This window comes from Mobula birostris, unplaced genomic scaffold, assembly GCF_030028105.1.
Source record: "Mobula birostris isolate sMobBir1 unplaced genomic scaffold, sMobBir1.hap1 scaffold_497, whole genome shotgun sequence".
NCBI classification, from domain to species: domain Eukaryota; kingdom Metazoa; phylum Chordata; class Chondrichthyes; order Myliobatiformes; family Myliobatidae; genus Mobula; species Mobula birostris.
This window is the reverse complement of record NW_027278108.1, coordinates 323451-345783: the sequence shown is the minus strand read 5'-3', so window position 1 is coordinate 345783 and position 22333 is coordinate 323451. Positions and strand designations below refer to the sequence as shown.

The 22333-nt window shown below is 46.9% G+C and overlaps 1 protein-coding gene across 1 annotated transcript in view; it reads left to right on the top strand.

The window, feature by feature from the left end:
• Positions 1–17894: 17894 nt before the first annotated feature.
• Positions 17895–22333, top strand: part of LOC140193280 (glutathione hydrolase 1 proenzyme-like) — a gene marked incomplete at its 3' end in the record, with an annotated part of 319360 nt that continues 314921 nt past the window's right edge. Inside the window, exon 1 of the mRNA XM_072250649.1 lies at positions 17895–18058. Coding sequence (XP_072106750.1) covers positions 17895–18058 — 164 coding nt within the window. The remainder of the gene's footprint in view (positions 18059–22333) is intronic.

Sequence of the window (22333 nt, the reverse complement as noted above, 5' to 3'; positions counted from 1 at the left end):
TAGGTTGGTCAGACCAGTTAGATGTTGCTGGGGTTGAAATGGGACATCACATGGTTTCTGTGTTTAAATGGCTGGGTTTTCCGGGGGGAAAGATAGCCTGCGGGATGTTTGCAGCAATTGTAAGGTATCAGTATAAAATGATAGGGGGGCATCGGCCTGCAGCTTCTTCCCCTCAGGAGGGAGGTGGGGACAAGGCTCAGGAACGTGCAGGGGATGGCGTATTCGAGACAGCAGAGCTCAGAATTCTCCGCTAAGGAATTAGCGAATTTAGGGAATAAGGACAGAAAAAAAGGCTGGCGAGTCTTTGGCTGTGTTGTTATTGAGGTTATGGGATGTGGGGGTACCAGAGTGAGCCTCTGTAACAGAGGTAGGTGCCTAAGGGAGCCCTTCATCCCAACACGTGATCAATAACGCCCCGGGAACACTGCTTGTTTCCCCTGAACATCGTGCATAGCTATGGGTTTGGGTATGGTAGCAGTTAAACCTGGGTCTCGCACTCCTACTGAATGGAATTTAAACACTCAAGCAGAGTGCAGCACAGCACAGGAGGCTACTAAAGTTCTACACCAGTGAGTTCTTATCACAGAAATATACCGCCAGAGTGGTAGCTCACCAGAGATTATTGAACTGACTTCAGGACTGGTAAAGCACGTGATTTTTTCGGGATTTTCCCAATAAAAGGGCTAGTGCTGTCTTTGATACTAGCAGCTGTTACACACCAATTCAATTATTACAAGGTGTAGGAGAGGGTGCGTGTAGCCAGTTACTGAAGACAGAGAAGGAGACGTGGAGTGGGGATCCCGCATGCCCGGTAAAGAAATGATTTAGCATCGCTTAAAGCTGGGGTTCCGGGGGAGCAGGTATTTGGATTCCTACCCCCACCCTCTATGCAATGTGGAGGAAGTTCTGTACGGAAAAGCAGAAAAGGGAGGCTTTTGAGGGGGAAGAGTCATCGTTCAAGTCCTCTGCAAATAAGGATTCATTTTCCTCTGCCAGATTCCTCGTATTCCATTGAGGGTTGCTGCAAAGGACATCCGTCCATCAGCCGTGGGAACCAGAGGGTGGGGCCTTGTTGTAGGGAGCGGCCCATTCAACTTACATCCTGTTCCCTGTAAACAGTGTGAATGATTTGAATATGGTGAAATGTGGTGGGTGTGTGGACTTTGCCGTTACGAGACTCCGTGAAAGTGCTGAGTCCCACTCAGTTTTTCCTTTATCTCTTGTTCTCTGATAAGTGCTGTTTCTCTGTGAAAAATTAACTGTGTTAAGTTTTTACAGTTCCATAGGAAGTTTGAAAGAAGAGTACAGCCCGAGCTTTGAGATTTGTGCTTTCTATTTTGCGTTCTAATCTGTCACTGTGTTTGACATAGAATATAGAACATAGAACATAGAATAGTACAGCATAGTACAGGCCCTTCGGCCCACAATGTTGTGCCGACCCTCAAACCCTGCCTCCCATATAACCCCCCACCTTAAATTCCTCCATATACCTGTCTAGTAGTCTCTTAAACTTCACTAGTGTAAACTAGTGTTTGGTTAATTACTTTGTTTTCAAACCTGTTTATTGTGTCTTGTTTCCCCTATGGTTTTTCTCATTGGTTTTAGGGATAACTCATTTTTCAGAGAGAGCATATGAGATTTGAGTTGAAATTTGTGCAACTTTATTCCGGATATGAGATGTCCATATCTCAGAGGAAATTGATCGTTTGGGGACCAATTCTAGTAGTTGTTTTGTGTTTTCTAAATACCCAGCGACTGACCAGGACCGAGTGCATTTGTATGTCCCTGCATTGCAGAATGGCAGCATAGTGGAAGATCCTGTTGTACATTCCTGTGGATGGCGTTTGAATTTTCACACTGGGCCAACGGGTCAGATTGATGAATTTGTAAGAAAGCTCCTTGCTACGTCACAGAAGGGACATGTCACTGATATTGATCCCTTAGACTGGGGAGGTTATCTGGCTTCTGGGCCTTGGCATTCTATCTTGAGGGAGCTGAGAGGGGGTGGTCTGTTCCCAGAGTATGGTAACAGCCTGAAGGGACTTGAGCCCCGGTGGAGTGAGTGCTTTAAGGGCTGGTATCTCCCTCGTACCCTTTGGAGAATTGGAGTGACCTGACTCTGTGATTTTGCCACCTGTCCGAGTGTTGGTGTGGGTGGTATGTTGAGTTAGGGTGGGTACAGGGTGCAAGGTGGATGGCAGGTATGAGCAGGTGTGGTATCCTAGGATGGCTGTACCTGTGCCAAATGGTGTTGTGAAGCTGGGCACTTGTTGTCAGCTGAATGGCACTTACGGATATGCAGTATCCTAGCCTACCCGTGGTTCCCACAGGGTGGTGCGGTTGATATGCTGTACGAATGCCGCCCCAGTGGGTTACTGAATGAACACCTTGCCCATGCTGCTTGGTAAGAAGGCTGTTGCAGAGGAAGGAAGGCTTTGAATGATAGCCTTTCTCTGCAAGGTATGGCCGGACTGTGCCAGGAACTGGTGCCATGCTCACAAGGAAGGTGGCACTTGTACAGTTATTGGTTAAGGATGCTGCACCTACGTTCCTGATGGGTTGGTGAACACCTCTCACCTGGTTGGTCATTTCTCAGTCAGTCTGTAAAATGAAGTGGGGACCAGCTCATTGACTGTTACACTCCAGAGTGGGGCTGGTGGGTTTCTGGGGCACTGGTCTGCTCTAGGTGACTATTAGGTTTACGGTACTGGGAATTTTTACTCTTGTGTTTTATGTATAGCTTAGTTGGGAGTTATGTGAGTCATACTAGTCTAAGGATTAGTCATCTTGTTTGCAGCTTTCGAGGGCTGGGGTGTCCTGTGGGACATACCTTATTCTGATTGTCGAAAGTCACGTCCATCATGACTGGATAGTCTAGGAGCTGTAGCTTCTTTTCCCGTTGGATAACTGCCTGGTGTCCAGTTTCAAACATTCTGGGTATATAAAATTACATGTGGAAAGGGCTTAGTCTCTCCCTCCTTTGTTTAAGGCAAGGATGCACATGACCATTGGGAAGGTATGCTCCATAAACTTCTCACAAAGTATATTTGCTGAATATTCACAAGTCTGTAACTTATGGAACTTGAATATTTATAGAATAGAATAGAATAGTACAGCACAGTACAGGCCCTTCAGCCCACATTGTTGTGCCGACTCTCAAACCCTGCCTCCCACATAACCCCCCACCTTAAATTCCTCCATATACCTGTCCAGTAGTCTCTTAAATTTCACTAGTGTATCTTCCTCCACCACTGACTCAGGCAGTGCATTCCATGCACCAACCACTCTCTGAGTAAAAAACCTTCCTCTAATATTCCCCTTGAACTTCCCACCCCTTACCTTAAAGCCATGTCCTCTTGTATTGAGCAGTGAGGAAGAGGCACTGGCTATCCACTCTATCTATTCCTCTTAATATCTTGTATACCTCTATCATGTCTCCTCTCATCCTCTTTCTCTCCAAAGAGTAAAGCCCTAGCTCCCTTAATCTCTGATCATAATCCATACTCTCTAAACCAGGCAGCATCCTAGTAAATCTCTTCTGTACCCTTTCCAATGCTTCCACATCCTTCCTATAGTGAGGCGACCAGAACTGGACTCAGTACTCCAAGTGTGGCCTAACCAGAGTTTTATAGAGCTGCATCATTACCTTGCGACTCTTAAACTCTATCCCTAGACTTATGAAAGTTAACACCCCATAAGCTTTCTTAACTACCCTACCTGCCTGTGAGGCAACTTTCAGGGATCTGTGGACATGTACCCCCAGATCCCTCTGCTCCTCCACACTTCCAAGTATCCTGCCATTTACTTTGTACTCTGCCTTGGAGTTTGTCCTTCCAAAGTATACCACCTCACACTTCTCCAGGTTGAACTCCATCTGCCACTTTTCAGCCCACTTCTGCATCCTATCAATGTCTCTCTGCAATCTTCGACAATCCTCTACACTATCTACAACACCACCAACCTTTGTGTCGTCTGAAAACTTGCCAACCCACCCTTCTACCCCAACATCCAGGTTGTTAATAAAAATCATGAAAAGTAGAGGTCCCAGAACTGATCCTTGTGGGACACCACTGGTTACAATCCTCTAATCTGAATGTACTCCCTCCACCACCACCCTCTGCCTTCTGCAGGCAAGCCAATTCTGAATCCACCTGGCCAAACTTCCCTGGATCCCATGCCTTCTGACTTTCTGAATAAGCCTACCATGTGGAACCTTGTCAAATGCCTTACTAAAATCCATATAGATCACAGCCACTGCACTACCCTCATCTATATGCCTGGTCACCTCCTCAAAGAACTCTATCAGGTTTGTTGGACACGATCTGCCCTTCACAAAGCCATGCTGACTGTCCCTGATCAGACCATGATTCTCTAAATGCCCATAGATCCTATCTCTAAGAATCTTTTCCAATAGCTTTCCCACCAGCTCTCCCACCACAGACGTAAGGCTCACTGGTCTATAATTACCTGAACTATCCCTACTACCTTTTTTGAAAAGGGGACAACATCTGCCTCCCTCCAATCCTCTGGTACCATTTCCATAAACAACGAGGACATAAAGATCCTAGCCAGAGGCTCAGCAATCTCTTCCCTCGCCTCGTGGAGCAGCCTGGGGAATATTCTGTCTGGCCCCGGGGACTTATCTGTCCTAATGTATTTTAATAACTCCAACACCTCCTCTCCCTGATATTTGGTTGAAGTTTTACTGTTTGTAAATAAGTAATCAATATACCTATTTAAGGTCAGTGCATTTCCTGTCTCACTGACCAGACCTGTGACCCTGATTCATCATTACAACAGGTTAATGTGAGAGGGAAAGACTTAAAGGGGACCTGAGGGGAAAAATTTCTACACCGTGGTGAGAGTTTAGACCAGAGGAAGTGGTAGAGGCAGGTACAATTTGCAGTGCACTTGGAGAGGTACATGGATTGGAAAGGATTAGATGGAAAAGGGTGAGGACCAGCTCAGGGAGGCACTTTTGACAGTGCGGGTGATTGTGCCAAAGGGCCTGGTTCTGTGCTGTATACGTAACTCTGACTCTAAGGATTCATTAAGGAGCTCGTCCACTTCTGGCTCCATGCATAAATTTTCTTCTTTGTCCTTCATTGGACTTGCCCTTACCCTCTTCATATACGTGATTCTCCTTAATCTTGCCTGCCAAGAACACCTCATCGAAGATCGAACATTGCAACACAGTGCAAGCCCTTTGGTCCATGATGTTATGCCGAGGTTTGTAGCCCTTTTTGATGTTCTGACTTCCTTTTTCCTTTGTGTTTCCTTGACATCTATCAAGTCTTTGTCTCATTTCACCTTCTAGATGCTTCTTTTTTTCCTGACAACATCTCTTGTTATCCAGGGCAGCTGAACCCAGCTCCCCTCACCGCTTACATCAATGTACTGGTCATTAACTCTACTCAACTGGCCTTTCAATGACTTCCACATCTCAGACGTGATTCAGCACGTCTTGAAACCACACAAGGGCCTAGCACAAGCCAAGAATCAGCCACATCAGGAGGATTCAAACGCTAGTGAATAAAAGTAAGATTTGGGCCTGGATTTAAAAGAGTCGATGGAGGAGGCAAATCTGATAGGGAGGGGAATGCTGTTCCACAGTCTAGGGGCTACAACAGCAAAGGCGCGATCACCCCTGAGCTTAAGTTTAGATCACGGGACAGCCCGGAGCCCCAAGTCAGCTGACCTGAGGGACCTGGAAGTAGAATTAGGGGTTAGAAGGTCTGTGATATAAGGGGGAGCCAGCCTATTTAGGGCTTTATAAACAAACAGAAGAATATTAAAATCAATTCTGAACTGTACTGGCAGCCAGTGGAGAGAGGCCAAGATAGGAGTAATACGGTCCCTCTTCTGGGCACCTGTCAGGAGCCCGGCTGCGGTGTTCTGGACCAGTTGCAGACGGGACAGGGACGACTGACTAATCCCAGTGTACAGGGAGTTGGAGTAGTCCAAGCAGGAGGATATAAGGGAGTGGATGACTTTCTCGAGATCTTTGAAAGAGAGAAACTGCTTGATTTTGGCAATAGTACGAAGCTGGAAAAAACTGGCTTTTACTGCTGCATTAACTTGCTTGTCAAATTTAAAGGTGGAATCAAATATCACACTAAGGGATTTGACATGGGGTTTGACAAGGGATTTGACAAGGGATTTGACGTGGGGTTTGACAAGGGATTTGACGTGGAGTTTGACAAGGGATTTGATGTGGAGTTTGACGTAGGGTTTGACGTGGGGTTTGACATGGAGTTTGACAAGGGATTTGACATGGGGTTTGACGTGGGGTTTGACAAGGGATTTGACAAGGGATTTAACATGGGGTTTGACAAGGGATTTGACAAGGGATTTAACATGGGGTTTGACAAGGGGTTTGACAAGGGATTTGATGTGGGGTTTGACGTGGGGTTTGACATGGGATTTGACAAGGGATTTAACATGGGGTTTGACAAGGCTAGACAGGTATAGAAGGAAGTACTGAGGCCCAAGTTCTGTAGCTTATCGATCAGGACTGTAGAAATGATGGTGTTTGAGGCTAAGTTAATGAACAGCGTCTTGACCTGTGTGTTTGCAGAGTCCAGGTGATCTGAGGCTGAAATAGGAGGCCAGAACTAGGAAGATTATACAGTTTAATACGTGGCTAAGGAGTTGGTAGGAGGGAGGGCAGAAGATGTTTGGATCATTAAGCTCTCTTCCTGGGAAGGTGGGACCTGTACAGAAGTTACAGATTGCAGCTGAACTGGAGGGGGAACTAATAATCTAATGGGAAGGTTTGTAAATGCTGCATCGTGGAGTTTAAATCAGAGTTGCAGAGGGATGGGAACCAGAGTGCCAAGACAGTTTGTGGAGGGGTTGTGGAGACAAATGTTGATAAGACCTCAGACAAAGTCAGGAATCAACAGGTTGAGCATGGTGTGACCAATGTCCTGAGCTGTATATATTTCAATGCAAGAAGTATCGTAGGAAAGGCAGATGAACTCAGGGCATGGAATTCTAATATTTTAACCATTAGTGAGTCTTGGTTGCAGGAGGGGCAGGACTGGCAGCTCAGTATTCCAGGGTTCTGTTGTTTTAGACGCAACAGAGCAGGAGGGATTAAAAGAGAAGGGGTGACATTATAAGTCAGGGAAAATGTTACAGCAGTGCTCAGTCAGGACAGACTAGAGAGCTGGTCTAGTGAGGCTTTGAGTGGAACTGAGAAATAAGGAAGGTCTAACCACATTAATAGGGCGGTGTTACAGACTATCCAACAGATTTAGAGCAACAAATTTATACAGAGATCGCAGACTGTTGCAAGAAACATAAGGTGGTTATAGTAGATGATTTTAACTTTCCACATAATGACTGGGACTCCAATACTGTGAAAGGACTGGATGAGTTAGAGTTTGTCAAATGTGTTCAGGAACGTTTCCTTCATCAATACATAGAAGTCCCAATGAGAGAGCGTGTGATACTTGATCTGCTATTAGGGAATGAGACAGGGCAGGTGGCAGAAGTTTGTGTAGAACACTTTGCATGTAGTGATCATAATGCTATTAGTTTCAAAGTAAATATGCAAAAAGATAGATTAGGTCTGCAGGTTGAGATTCTAAATTGGAGAAAGGCCAATTTTGATGGTATCAGAAATGATCTGGCAAGTGTGGATTGGTTTAGGTTGTTTTCTGGCAAAGATAAGTGGAAGGTCTTCAAATGTGAAATTTTGAGGATGCCTGTTGGAATAAAAGGTAAAAATAACAAGTGTGAGGAACCTTGGTTTTCAAAAGACATTGAGACCTGGTTAAAAGATAAAAGGAGGTACATCGCAGGTAGGATCAAGTGAAATACTTATGGAATATAAGAAATGCAAGAGAACACTTAAGAAATCAGGAGGGCTAAAAGAAGGCATGAGGTTGCTCTAGCAGACAAGGTGAAGGACAATCCCAAGGGATTCCTCAGATATGTTAAGATCATAAGACAGAAGCAAAATTGGCCATTTGGCCCATCATCTGCTCCCTCATTTCATCATGGCTAATCCAATTTTCCTCTCACCCACAGTCTCCTGCCTTCCACCACCCCGTCCAATATCCTTCATGCCCTGATCAATCAAAAATCTATCAACCTCTGCCTTAAATATACATAACTTGGCCTCCACAGCTGCCTGTGGCAACGAATTCCACAGATACACCACTCTCTGACAAAAGCAATTCCTCCACATCTCCATTCTGGAAGGACCCTCTCCATTCTGAGGTGGTGTCCTCTGGTCTTATACCCTCTCATCATAGGAAACATCCTCTCTACATCCGCTCTATCAAGCTCTTTCACCATTCTATAGGTTTCATCAAGGTCATCCCTCATTCTGGTGAATACAGGCCTAGAGCCATCAGACACTCTTCATATGACAAACCATTCAATCCTGGTATCATTTTCATGAACCTCCTTTGAACCCTGTCCAGTTTCAGCACATCCTTTCTAAGATAATGGGCCCAAACCTGCTCACAGTACTCCAAGTGAGGCCTCACCAGGGCTTTATAAAGTCCCAACATTACATCCTTGCTTTTACATTCTAGTCATCCTGAATCAATACCACCATGGCATTTGCCTTCCTCATCACAGACTCAACCTGTAATTTAATCTTTAGGGAATCCCGCACAAGGACTCCCAAGAAAGCCCCTTTGCACCTCAGATTTTTGTATTTTCTCTCCATTTAGAAAATAGTCAACCCTTTCATTTCTTCCACCGAAGTTCATGACCAAACACTTCTTGACACTGTTTTCCATCTGTCCTCTGAAGCCTATTTGCTCCTCAAAACTACCTGCCCCTCCACCTATTTTTGTATCGTCTGCAAACTTTGCAACAAAGCCATCAATTCCATCATCCAAATCAGTGATTTATAACATATATCAATTACAGCACAGAAACAGGCCATCTCGGCCCTTCTAATCTGTGTCTAACTCTTACCCTCACCTAGTCCCACCCACCTGCACTCAGCCCATAACCCTCCATTCCTTTCCTGTCCATATACCTATCCAATTGAACTTTAAATGACAACATCGAACCTGCCTCAACCACTTCTGCTGGAAGCTTGTCCCACACAGCTACTTCTCTCTGAGTAAAGAAGTTCCCCCTCATGTTACCCCTAAACTTTTGCCCTTTAACTCTCAACTCATGTCCTCTTGTTTGAATCTCCCCCACTCTCAATGGAAAAGCCTATTCACGTCAACTCTATCCTCCTCATAATTTTAAACACCTCTATCAAGTCCCCCCTCAATCTTCTACGCTCCAAAGAATAAAGACCCAACTCGTTCAACCTCCCTCAATAACTTAGGTGATGAAACCCAGGTAACATTCTTGTAAATCTTCTCTATATTCTCTCTATTTTGTTGACATCTTTCATATAATTGGGTGACCAAAACGGTACACAATACTCCAAATTTGGCCTCACCAATGCCTCGTACAAAGAATAACATAAAAGAAATTGGTCCCAGCACAGAATTGAATTGAATTGCCTTTATTACTTACATCCTTCATATACGTTATGTTATGGCTAAATGTGCAGTGTGCAATTCATAGTAATTTGTAATCAATAGTATGTACAACAGGACAGTCAATATTAGCATAGAAATACAATTGTATCAATGTGAATTAATCAGTCTCATGGCCTGGAGGAAGAAGCTGTTCTGGAGCCTGTTGGTCCTGGCTTTTACGCTGCGGTACCGTTTCCCAGATGGTAGCAGCTAGAACAGTTTGTGGTTGGGGTGTATCCAGGAAGTTGTCCTAGATAGATAGTTCGATATACTTTATTGATCCCGACGGAAATTGGGTTTCGTGACAGCTGCACCAACCAAGAATGGAGCATAAATATAGCAATACTTCTGATTGCTATAATCAATGTGTAGACAGTCAAATGAGAGGAGAGGCTGTACTGGACCTGCTGTTGGGTATTGAGCCTGGAGGTAAAAGGTGGAGGGGGGAATTACACTGCTGATCAGGGACAATATCACAGCTGCACTCAGGGGAGACACATGGAGGGGTCAGACACTGAGTCCAGTTGGGTGGAACTCAGGAATGGGGAGGTTGCAATCTCACCGATGGGATTGTACTACATAACCCCTAAAAGCCACTGAGCACTGAGGAACAGCCATATATCAGATTAAAGAAATGTGTGAAAATAATAGCGCTGTAGTTGTGGGGGATTTCACCTTCCCTAATATGTACTGGGACTTTCTTGGTAGAAGGGGTTTAGATGAGGCTGAATTTGTCAAATGTTTCCAGGAAGGTTTCTTAAATCAATATGTGAACAGTCCAATGAGAGGAGGGGCTGTATTGGACCTGATGTGGGGTGATGAGCCTGGCCAGGCGACTGACCTTCTAATGGGTGAGCTGTGAGGGAACAGTGACCACAACTCCTTAACTCTCAGGATAGCTAAAGATAAGGATAGGTGTGGTCCTTGCGGGAGAGTTTTAAAATGGAGTAGGGCAAACTACGAGGGTGTTAGGCAGGAACTAAGAAGCATTAATTGGGAAGAGCTTTCCTCTGGCAAGTCCAGGAAGGACAGGGTTGGAAAGATAAGAGAACTTTGGATGTCTGGAGAGATGATGAATTTAGTCAAGAAGAAAAAGGAAAACGATGTAAAGCTTTGGAAGTTCAGATTAAACGGAGCACATGAGGAGTTTAGAGAAGTCAGAAAAGAACTAAAGAAGGGAATTAGGGAAGCCAGGAGGGTCATGAAAAGTCCTTGGCAAACAGGATTAAGGTCAATCCCAGGGCATTCTGTATATACATCAAGAACAAGAGGATAACGAGGGAGAGGGTGGGATGACTCACGGATAACGGGGGTGGGGGACAATTGCTTGGATGCAGAGAATGTGAGAGAAGTACTTAATGAGTACCTTGTTTCAGTATTTACCAAGGAAAAGGAAATGGAGGACAGGAGATCAGTGCTGAGTGTATAAATACATTAGGGCATTTAGAGGTCGAGGAGGAGGAAGTGTTGTGCCTCCCATGGATTATTAAGGAGAATAAGCCCGCAGGGCCTGATGGTATTTACTGCAAGTTATTGAAGCGGGCAAGAGACAAGATTGCTGGGCCCTTGGTCAGTATCTTGGAGTCCTCTCTCGCCATAGTCGAGGTCCCAGAGGAGTGGTGAGTGGCTAATATTGTACCTCTATTTTGGAAGGGGACAAGGTAAGATCCTGGGAATCATGGACCTGTGAGTCTGATGTCAGTTGTAGGGAAGTGCCTGAAGCAACCTCTTAAGGAAGGGATATATGAGCATTTGGAAACCCGTGTTGTAATTAGGGAGAGACTGCATGGCTTTGTGCAGGGCAGGTCATGCCAGACCAACTTGATTGAGTTTTTGACAAAGGTGATGAGAGAGATTGATGAGGGTAGGGCAGTGGATGTTGTCTACATGTATTTCAAAAGGGCGTTTGACGAACCTCCTCATGGGGGTCTAATCCAGAAGATTAAGATGCATGGGGTCATGGGGTTCGCAGTGAGTTGGCTGCTTGGATTCAGAACTGACTCACACATAAGGAAACAGAGGGTCGTGGTTGAAAGGACTTGCAATATTGGAGCTGGAGGTCTGTAATTAGTCAAGTTCCACAGCAATTTGTGCTGGGACCTCTGCTGTTTGTGATGATAACAAAATCGGGGGAGTTGTGGATAGGAAGGAAGACTGGCAAAGAATATAGCACGATATAGATCAGTTGCAGGTATGGGCAGAGAAATGGCAGATGGACTTTCATCCAGATAAATGTGAGGTGTTGCACCTCAGTGGGGCAAATGCAAGGAGACAGAACACTGTTGAGGGAAAGGTCCTTAACGGTGTTGCTGGGCAGAGAGATCTTGGGCTCCAAGTTCATAGCTCCTTGAGAGTGGCTGCACAGGTCGATAGGGTGGTTAAGACGGCTAAAGGAATATTTGCTTCAGGATGGATGTTGAGGTTTTGGAGAGGGTGCAGAGGAGGCTCACCAGGATGCTGCCTGGTTTAGCGGGCATGCGCAATCAGGAGAGGCTGGATAAACTTGGGTGGCTTTCTCTGGACCGCCAGAGGCTGAGGGGAGATCTGAGAGAGGTTTACAAGATCATGCGAGGCATGTACAGAGTGGACAGAGAGCAACTGTTTCCCAGGGATGAAATGTCTAATACCAGAGGACATGCATTGAAGGTGAGAGGGGGTAAGTTCAAGAGGGATGAGACGGTAAAGTTTTTTTTTTCTCAGAGTGGTGGATGCCTGGAATGTGCTGCCTGGTATGGTGGGAGAGGCAAATACATTACAGGCTTTTAAGAGACATTTGGACAGGGACATGGATGTGGGGAAGATGGAGGGATATGGACAAGTGTAGATAGGAAGGATTAATGTTTGGGTGTTTTTGATTTGCTTTTTAGCCAGGTCAGCACCATATTGTGGGCCGAATGGCCTGTTCCTGTGCTGTACTCTTCTGTTTCTATGTAGATGGGCCGAAGGGCCAGTTTCTCTGCTGTATTTGTCTATGACTCTCTGTGCTGATGGAGATGGTGGAGGAGATGTTGTTGCCAATGAGAACTGACTGGGGTCTGCAAGTGAGGAAATCCAGGATCCAATTGCACAAGGAGGTATTGAGGCCAAGGTCTTGGAGTTTATTGATTAGTTTTGAGGGGGATGATGGTATTGAATGCTGAGCTGTAGTCAATAAGGAGCACCCTGATGCATGCATCTTTGCTGACCAGATTTTCCTGGAACAGGCAGGGCTGAGTGGGATAGAAATGGCAGGAGGAACAGGCAGGGCAGAGTGGGGTAGAAATGGCAGGAGGAACAGGCAGGGCAGAGTGGGATAGAAATGGCAGGAGGAACAGGCGAAGCAGGAGGAACAGGCAGGGCTGAGTGGGGTAGAAATGGCAGGAGGAACAGGCGAAGCAGGAGGAACAGGCAGGGCTGAGTGGGATAGAAATGGCAGGAGGAACAGGCGAAGCAGGAGGAACAGGCAGGGCTGAGTGGGGTAGAAATGGCAGGAGGAACAGGCGAAGCAGGAGGAACAGGCAGGGCTGAGTGGGATAGAAATGGCAGGAGGAACAGGCGAAGCAGGAGGAACAGGCAGGGCTGAGTGGGGTAGAAATGGCAGGAGGAACAGGCGAAGCAGGAGGAACAGGCAGGGCAGAGTGGGGTAGAAATGGCAGGAGGAACAGGCGAAGCAGGAGGAACAGGCAGGGCTGAGTGGGGTAGAAATGGCAGGAGGAACAGGCGAAGCAGGAGGAACAGGCAGGGCAGAGTGGGGTAGAAATGGCAGGAGGAACAGGCGAAGCAGGAGGAACAGGCAGGGCTGAGTGGGGTAGAAATGGCAGGAGGAACAGGCGAAGCAGGAGGAACAGGCAGGGCAGAGTGGGGTAGAAATGGAAGAAGGAACAAATGGGCAGGGGGTGTTGACATCATCAACGGAACTAGGTTACAAAATTTACTACACAACTTTTAATTAATCAAAGCTTGCACTTAATTGTTTCTGCACAAACAGCAACGTAACTATGTTGACCCCAGGCCAACAACTAAGAACATGATTTCTACTTTCAGCCATGAAGAAGGTAGAGTTTGTCATCGAAACATCAATTAAAATTGATACCTGCACCCCGAGAAGAGTTTATTCATCAGATACACCGGGAAAGCCCTAGATCCTTTTTCACGAATTCTCTTTGTAGCAGTACTCACTCAGACTACTTTTCCAATTTATAACACTGAAATAGGGGTTCTCCATTGGCCAGACAATCAATCCTTTCTTCTTCCAAACCCTGGCCTGGGGGCTCTTCCTTGTGACAGTGAATCTTCAAGGTTATTGCTACTTTGCACGTGGAGCCTCTGCTTTTATATTCATTGTTACAATTCAAGTGCTGACTTTCAGTGCAATTGTCTATGGATCATCTGACTGACTCACTGAACACCTTCCCACTGGATGTGGTCCAAGGGCTACACAACTTTATGCCTCAGGTGACTGGTTTTGATACCTTTGATTCTGGTTCAAACCAGTTCAATCAGACACGAGGTTGAGATAACGAGATTACTTCTTTAAACCTGCATTGTACACAATACACAGCTTATCTGTAAATTATCTCAGATTTAGCAAAAATTCCTTGTGTCCACGTTCCGTTGCTCTGATTAGATTAACCCAGAAGGAGAATCAGTTCATTAAACAGGCCACAAGATGGAGGTTACAGAGCAGCTCTACAAAATGGCAGCCTCCATATCCTTTGAGCACATAGCAAGAGCAATGACAATCAGTTTGTCTGCTTCACTGACCTTGAACCTCTTGAGTTTGACGTTTTCTTCCACATTTTAATTCCTCCGTGGCCAACAGGGGAACAGGCAGGCAGGATAACTTTGCCAGTCTGAGGGCAGAAAGAGAGCTGCCTCATGTCACGGAGCTGGTTGGAAAACCCTTGTGACAAACAGTGCCCAAGGAAAGGGACATCAGTAGCCTGAGGCAAACCAGGCCAGGGCACCGGGACAGGGGGTGCTCCAGCATCACTGGTGCCAATCCAGACTGACGGTGTGTCGCTGAGACTGATTGTACAGGCCAGGCTGTGACCTTGAGCAAGCGTGGCTGGGAAATGATCCCCGGTGGATTACGGGAGAGACACCAGCTGGCTGGGAAATGATCCCCGGTGGATTACGGGAGAGACACCAGCTGGCTGGGAAATGGTCCCTGGTGAATTACGGGAGAGACACCAGCCGGCTGGGAAATGGTCCCCGGTGGATTACGGGAGAGGTACCAGCCGGCTGGGAAATGGTCCCCGGTGGATTACGGGAGAGGTACCAGCCGGCTGGGAAATGGTCCCCGGTGGATTACGGGAGAGGGACCAGCCGGCTGGGAAATGATCCCCGGTGGATTACGGGAGAGGTACCAGCCGGCTGGGAAATGGTCCCCGGTGGATTACGGGAGAGGTACCAGCCGGCTGGGAAATGGTCCCCGGTGGATTACGGGAGAGGGACCAGCCGGCTGGGAAATGATCCCCGGTGGATTACGGGAGAGACACCAGCCGGCTGGGAAATGGTCCCCGGTGGATTATGGGAGAGGTACCAGCCGGCTGGGAAATGGTCCCCGGTGAATTACGGGAGAGACACCAGCTGGCTGGGAAATGGTCCCCGGTGGATTACGGGAGAGGTACCAGCCGGCTGGGAAATGGTCCCGGGTGGATTACGGGAGAGGTACCAGTCGGCTGGGAAATGGTCCCCGGTGGATTACGGGAGAGGGACCAGCGGCTGGGAAATGGTCCCCGGTGGATTACGGGAGAGGTACCAACCGGCTGGGAAATGGTCCCCGGTGGATTACGGGAGAGGTACCAGCCGGCTGGGAAATGATCCCCGGTGGATTACGGGAGAGGTACCAGCCGGCTGGGAAATGGTCCCTGGTGAATTACGGGAGAGGTACCAACTGTTGGTGACACTGTAGAATGGAGAAGGTCTGGTATATCTGTGTGGGAGTGGGCACTTTCTGCTGTGAAGCTTCAACTATATGAATTTTGAGTCAGACCACACTTGGAATATTGTGGAAGTGGGTTATTCTTGCTGTACGTACCAAGATACACGGAAAAGCTGGTCTTTCACACTACTCATACAGATCAAGTCAGTGACTGAGGTGGAACAAGATGAAACAGCAAGGCAGAATAAAGTGTAACAGCTCCAGACAAAGTGCAGTGCAGGCAGTTGGCAGGTACAAGGCATAACAGATTAGATTATGAGGTCAAAAGTCCATTTTACCATACAAGGGGAGCAGTCTACAGCCTGGTGGTACATACTTTTGGGCATTTTTATCTTCTGCAACGTGGGAGGGGAGAGAAGAGATAATCCTCAGTGGCTGGGGTCTTTGGTTACACTGGCTGCTTTACTGAGGTAGTGACAAGCGTGGATGAGAGGCTGGATTCTGTAATGTAAACAAAGGACACAGAGGGATTTACTGTACCCGGAAGCTGCCTGGATTAGAGGATCACACATCAAAGTTGCTGGTGAATGCAGCAGGCCAGGCAGCATCTCTAGATTAGAGGATATGAGCTTTGAGAGACCTGTGTTGTATGCTCTCGAGAGTCAGAGGTTGAGGGGAGTCCTGATAGAGGCATAGCTAGGGTATTTTCCCCATGGCACCTGTGTAAAATCCTGTAGTTTCCCCTCACATTGCCTTTAAACCTCCCCCTCTAACCGTAACATGCTTTTAAGCCTGGGTGGGGGGAGTTTCAAGGCAATATGAAGGGAAAGCACATGATTTTACACAGATTTGTAGGTGCCTTGAATGGGTTGCCAGGGGCAGCAGTGAAAACAGGCAGTCTGATGGAGTTCAACAGGCTTTTAATTGGAGGGACTGGAGGGATTATGGATCATACACCTTTAGTACAGATCAACACAATGCTGTGGGCCAAATGACCTGTCCAGTGCTGTGCTCTTTTATGTTCTGTGTGATGGATGGTGCACCAGGACTTAAGGTGTTACCATGGAAACATGAGTAGGCCACTCGGCCCCTCAAGGTTGTCCCACCACGGCTTATCTTCCCCTGGACTCGCCTCATTCTCTGTGCCAATTCCCCCAAGCCCTCAGTTCAAAGTTCAAAGTATTATCAGAATTCATACATGTCACCACATACCACCCTGAGTTTCTTTTCCTGCAGGCATACTCAGCAAATCTATAGAACAGTAACTGTAAGCAGGATCAATGGACAACAGTCTGTGGAAATGTAAATATAAATAAGTAGCAGTAAATAACGAGTGTGAAATAACCTGACATGAAAGCATAACAAGGTAAAGAGTCCTTAAAGTGAGACCATCGGTGTGGGAACAGCAGAAGTAGAATGAGTGTGATTAACCCCTTTGTTCAAGAGCCTGATGGTTGAGGGGTAGTAAGTGTTCTTGAACCTGGTGGTGTGAGTCCTGAGGCTCTTGTACCTTCTACCTGATGGCAGCAGCGAGAAAAGAGCATGGCCTGGGTGGTGAGGATGCTGCTTTTCTACAGCAGTGTTTAATGTCAATGTGCTCGATGGTTGGGAGGGTGTTACCCAGGTACTAGGCCGAATCCACTAGCTTGGTTCTTTCAAGTACTTACCTATCGCATGCATGATCGGGTAGTGTTTAGCACAACACTTGAGAGTTGTGGCAATGAGGCTTCAATCCCCACTGCTGTCTGTATCTTCTCCCTGTGACCACATGGGTTTCCTTCCACAGTCCAAAGGAATATCGCTGGAAGGATTAATTGGTCATTGTAAATTGTCCTGTGGTGAGGCGAGTGTTAAACTGGGAGTTGCTGGGCAGTGTGGCTCGAAGAGCCAAAAGAGCCGATCCTGCACTATGTCTCAACAAAAAAATAAATACGATTCCCTGCATGATCCTGCCTCCTCTACCTCAGTGTACAGGGGAGGAAGGATTTTCTATCCCAGGATGGTTTTCTGTTATCTGGGTGAAACACGGACCTCCAAACCCACACCAAAGCGTTGTGAGGTGTGGAGAGTGAAAACAGAGTGTGGATGGTTTCCTTGGCCAAGCCCTTAGATTGTGTGCAGATCAACAGGCAGGGTATCCATAGTCATTTTTAACTTCTCCCCTTGCTGAGTTTCCCACTGTGTTAAGAGGACCATTATCTCCCAGTCTTGAATTAAAACAAGATGGCATACCTTACTCAATACTACCCTGTGGCTTTGAGGCCCACCAGATTGAAATGCATTGAGAGGCTGGTTGTGATTCTCACAAGCAACCTCAATCCATCAAGACTGCTCCGCACGGAAGATTGATTTTCCTTCCTCCTCCTCCTCCACCTCATTAACTCTGACACCCTTGCTAATAAACTCAGCTTTAAATAGGCCCAATGACAAGTCCTCCACAGCCACCTTTCACAATGCGTGCCAACGGTAAAGTCCCTCACAGGAGGATTCAGCTCTGACCCTCCCTTCGTGCTTCCTGCAGCATGAGACGTGGAAAGAAAGCGATCGCAGTACTGGTGGCACTGCTGCTGATTCTCGCACTGACACTAGGCCTCTACTTCGGGCTCAGGCCGAAGAAGTCACCGCTCCACTCCTACGCCAGAGCAGCAGTCGCCACAGATGCAGCAAAGTGCTCGGAGATCGGCAGGTGAGCTTCTGCCATGGCCTCTTCTGATTCTAACATCTGAACTTTCTAGATTATATGCTGGGAGCAGGGCTGTAACAGCTGGTCACACGTCACTGGTTATATCACGAGAACAGGGAACACAACCTGGTCACACCTCACTGATTATATCACGGGAACAGGGAACACAACCCGGTCACACGTTACTGATTATATCACAGGAGCAGGGAACACAACCCGATCACTTGTTACTGATTATTTAACGGGAACAGGGAACACAACCGGGTCACATGTCACTGATTATATCTCGGGAACAGGGAACGCAACACGGTCACACGTCACGGATTATATCATGGGAACAGGGAACACAAGCTCGAACACGTCACTGATTATATCACGGGAACAGAGAACACAACCCGATCACACGTCACTGATTATATCACGGGAACAGTGAACACAACACGGTCACACGTCACTGATTATGTCACGGGAACAGGGAACACAACCCGGTTACACCTCACTGATTATATCATGGGAACAGGCAAAACAACCTGGTTACACGTTACTGATTGTATGACGGGAACAGGGAACACAACCTGGTCACACGTCACTGATAATATCACGAGAACAAGGAACAGAATCCGGACACACATCACTGATTATATCACGTGAACAGGGAACACAACCCGATCACTTGTTACTGATTATTTAACGGGAACAGGGAACACAACCGGGTCACATGTCACTGATTATATCTCGGGAACAGGGAACGCAACACGGTCACACGTCGCTGTTTATATCACGAGAACAGGGAACACAACCCAGTCACCCGTCACTGATTATATCACGGGAACAGGGAACACAACCTGGTCACACCTCACTGATTATATCACAGGAACAGGGAACAGCATCCGGACACACGTCATTGATTAGATCACAGGAGAAGGGAACACAACCCCTTCACACGTCACTGATTATATCACGGGAAAAGGGAACAGAATCCGGGCAAAGTTCACTGATTATATCACGTGAACAGGGAACACAACCCTGTCACTTGTTACTGATTATTTAACGGGAACAGTGAACAAAAACCGTTCACACGTCACTGTTTAGATCTCGGGAACAGGGAACACAACCCGCTCAGACGTCACTGATTATATCACGGGAATATAAACCGGGCACAAGTCACTGATTTTACCAGCGGAACAGGGAACACAACCTGCTCAGACGTCACTGATTAAATCACAAGAACAGGGAACACAACCCGGTCACACGTCACTGATTATATCACGGGAACAGGGAACACAACCCGGTCACACGTCACTGATTATATCACGGGAACAGGAAGCACAACCCGGTCACACGTCAGTGATTATATCACGGGAACAAGGAACACAACCTGGTCACACATCACTCATTATATCACGGGAACAAGGAACACTACCCGGTCACACATCATTGATTATATCACAGGAGCAGGGAACACAACCCCTTCACACGTCACTGATTATATCATGGGAACAGGGAACAGAATCCGGACACACGTCACTGATTATATCACGTGAACAGGGAAAACAACCCGATCACTTGTTACTGATTATTTAACGGGAACAGGGAACACAACCCGGTCACACGTCACTGATTATATCTCGGGAACAGGGAACGCAACATGGTCACACGTCACTGATTATATCATGGGAACAGGGAACACAAGCTCGAACACGTCACTGATTATATCACGGGAACAGAGAACACAACCCGATCACACGACACTGATTATATCACGGGAACAGGGAACACAACAAGGTCACACGTCACTGATTATATCATGGGAACAGGGAACACAAGCTGGTCACACGTCACTGATTATACCGCAGGAACAGAGAACACAACCCTATCACACGTCACTGATTATGTCACGGGAACAGTGAACACAACAAGGTCACACGTCACTGATTATATTACTGGAACAAGGAACACAACCGGGTTACACCTCACTGATTATGTCACGAGAAGAGGGAACACAACCCGGTCACACATCACTGATTATATCACGGGAACAGGGAACACAACCCGGTCACACGTCACTGATTATATCACAGGAGAAGGGAACACATCCCCTTCACACGTCACTGATAATATCACGTGAACAGGGAACACAACCCTGTCACTTGTTACTGATTATTTAACGGGAACACGGAACACAACCCGGTCACACGTCACTGTTTAGATCTCGGGAACAGGGAACACAACCTGGTCACACCTCACTGATTATATCACAGGAACAGGGAACAGAATCCGGAAACACGTCACTGATTATATCACGTGAACAGGGAACACAACCCTGTCACTTGTTACTGATTATATCACGGGAACAGGGAACACAACCCGGTCACATGACTGATTATATCACGGGAACAGGGAACACAACCTGGTCACACGTCACTGATTATGTCACGGGAACAGAGAACACAACAAGGTCACACTACACAGATTATATTACGGGAACAGGGAACACAACCCGGTTACACCTCACTGATTATGTCACGGGAACAGGGAACACAACCCGGTCACACATCACTGGTTATATTACGGGAACAGGGAACGCAACCTAGTCGCACATCACTGATGATATCACGGGAACAGGGAACAGAATCCGGACACACGTCACTGATTATATCACGGGAACAGGGAACCCAACCTGGTCAGACGTCACTGATTATATCACAAGAACAGGGAACACAAACCGTCACACGTCACTGATTATGTCACGTGAACAGGGAACACAACCCGGTCACACGTCACTGATTATATCATGGGAAGAGGGAACAGAATCCGGACACACATCACTGATTATATCACGTGAACAGGGAACACAACCCGATCACTTGTTACTGATTATTTAACGGGAACAGGGAACACAACCGGGTCACATGTCACTGATTATATCTCGGGAACAGGGAACACAACACGGTCACACGTCACGGATTATATCATGGGAACAGGAAGCACAAACCGGTCACATGTCATTGATTATATCACGGGAACTGGGAACACAACCCGGTCGATCGTTACTGATTATATCACGGGAACAGGGAACACAACAATGTCACACGTCACTGATTATATCACGGGAACAGGGAACACAACCCGGTCACATGTCACTGATTATATCACGGGAACAGGGAACACAAACTGGTCACATCTCACTGATTATATCACAGCAACAGGGAACAGAATCCGGACACACGTCACTGATTATACCACGGGAGCAGGGAACACAACCTGGTCACACCTAACTGATTATATCACAGGAACAGGGAACACAACCCGGTCACATGTCACTGATTTTTATCACAGAACAGGGAACACAACCTGGTCACACGTCACTGATTATATCACGGGAACAGAGAACACAACAAGGTCAAACATCACTGATTATATCACGGGAACAGGGAACACAGTCTGGTCACATTTCACTGATTATATCACGGGAACTGGGAACACAATCCGCTCAGACATCACTGATTATATCACGGAAACAGGCAACATAACCCAGTCACACGTCACTGATTATATCACGGGAACACGGAACACAACCTGGTCACATGTCACTGATTATATCACGGGAACACGGAACACAACCCGGTCACACGGCACTGATTCTATCACGGGAACAGGGAACACAACAAGGTCACACGTCACTGATTATTGCACGGGAACAGGAAACACAACCCGGTTACACCTCACTGATTATATCATGGGAACAGGGAAAACAACCTGGTTAAACGTCACTGATTATATGACGGGAACAGGGAACACAACCTGGTCACATGTCACTGATTATATTGCGGGAACAGGGAACACAACCCACTCACAGGTCACTGATTATAGCACGAGAACAGGGAACACAATCCGGTCACACATCACTGCTTATATCACGGGAACAGGGAACACAGTCCGGTCACATGTCACTGATTATATCACGGGAACAGGGAACACAACCCGGTCACACGGCACTGATTCAATCACGGGAACAGGGAACACAACCCGGTCACACGTCAGTGGTTATATTACGGGAACAGGGAAGGCAACCTAGTTGCACATCACTGATTATATCACAAGAACAGGGAACACAACCCGGTCACACGTCACTGATTATATCACGGGAACAGGAAGCACAAACCGGTCACACGTCACTAATTATATCACGGGAACAGGGAACACAACAAGGTCACACGTCACTGATTATGGCACGGGAACAGGGGACACAACCCGGTCACACGTCACTGATTATAT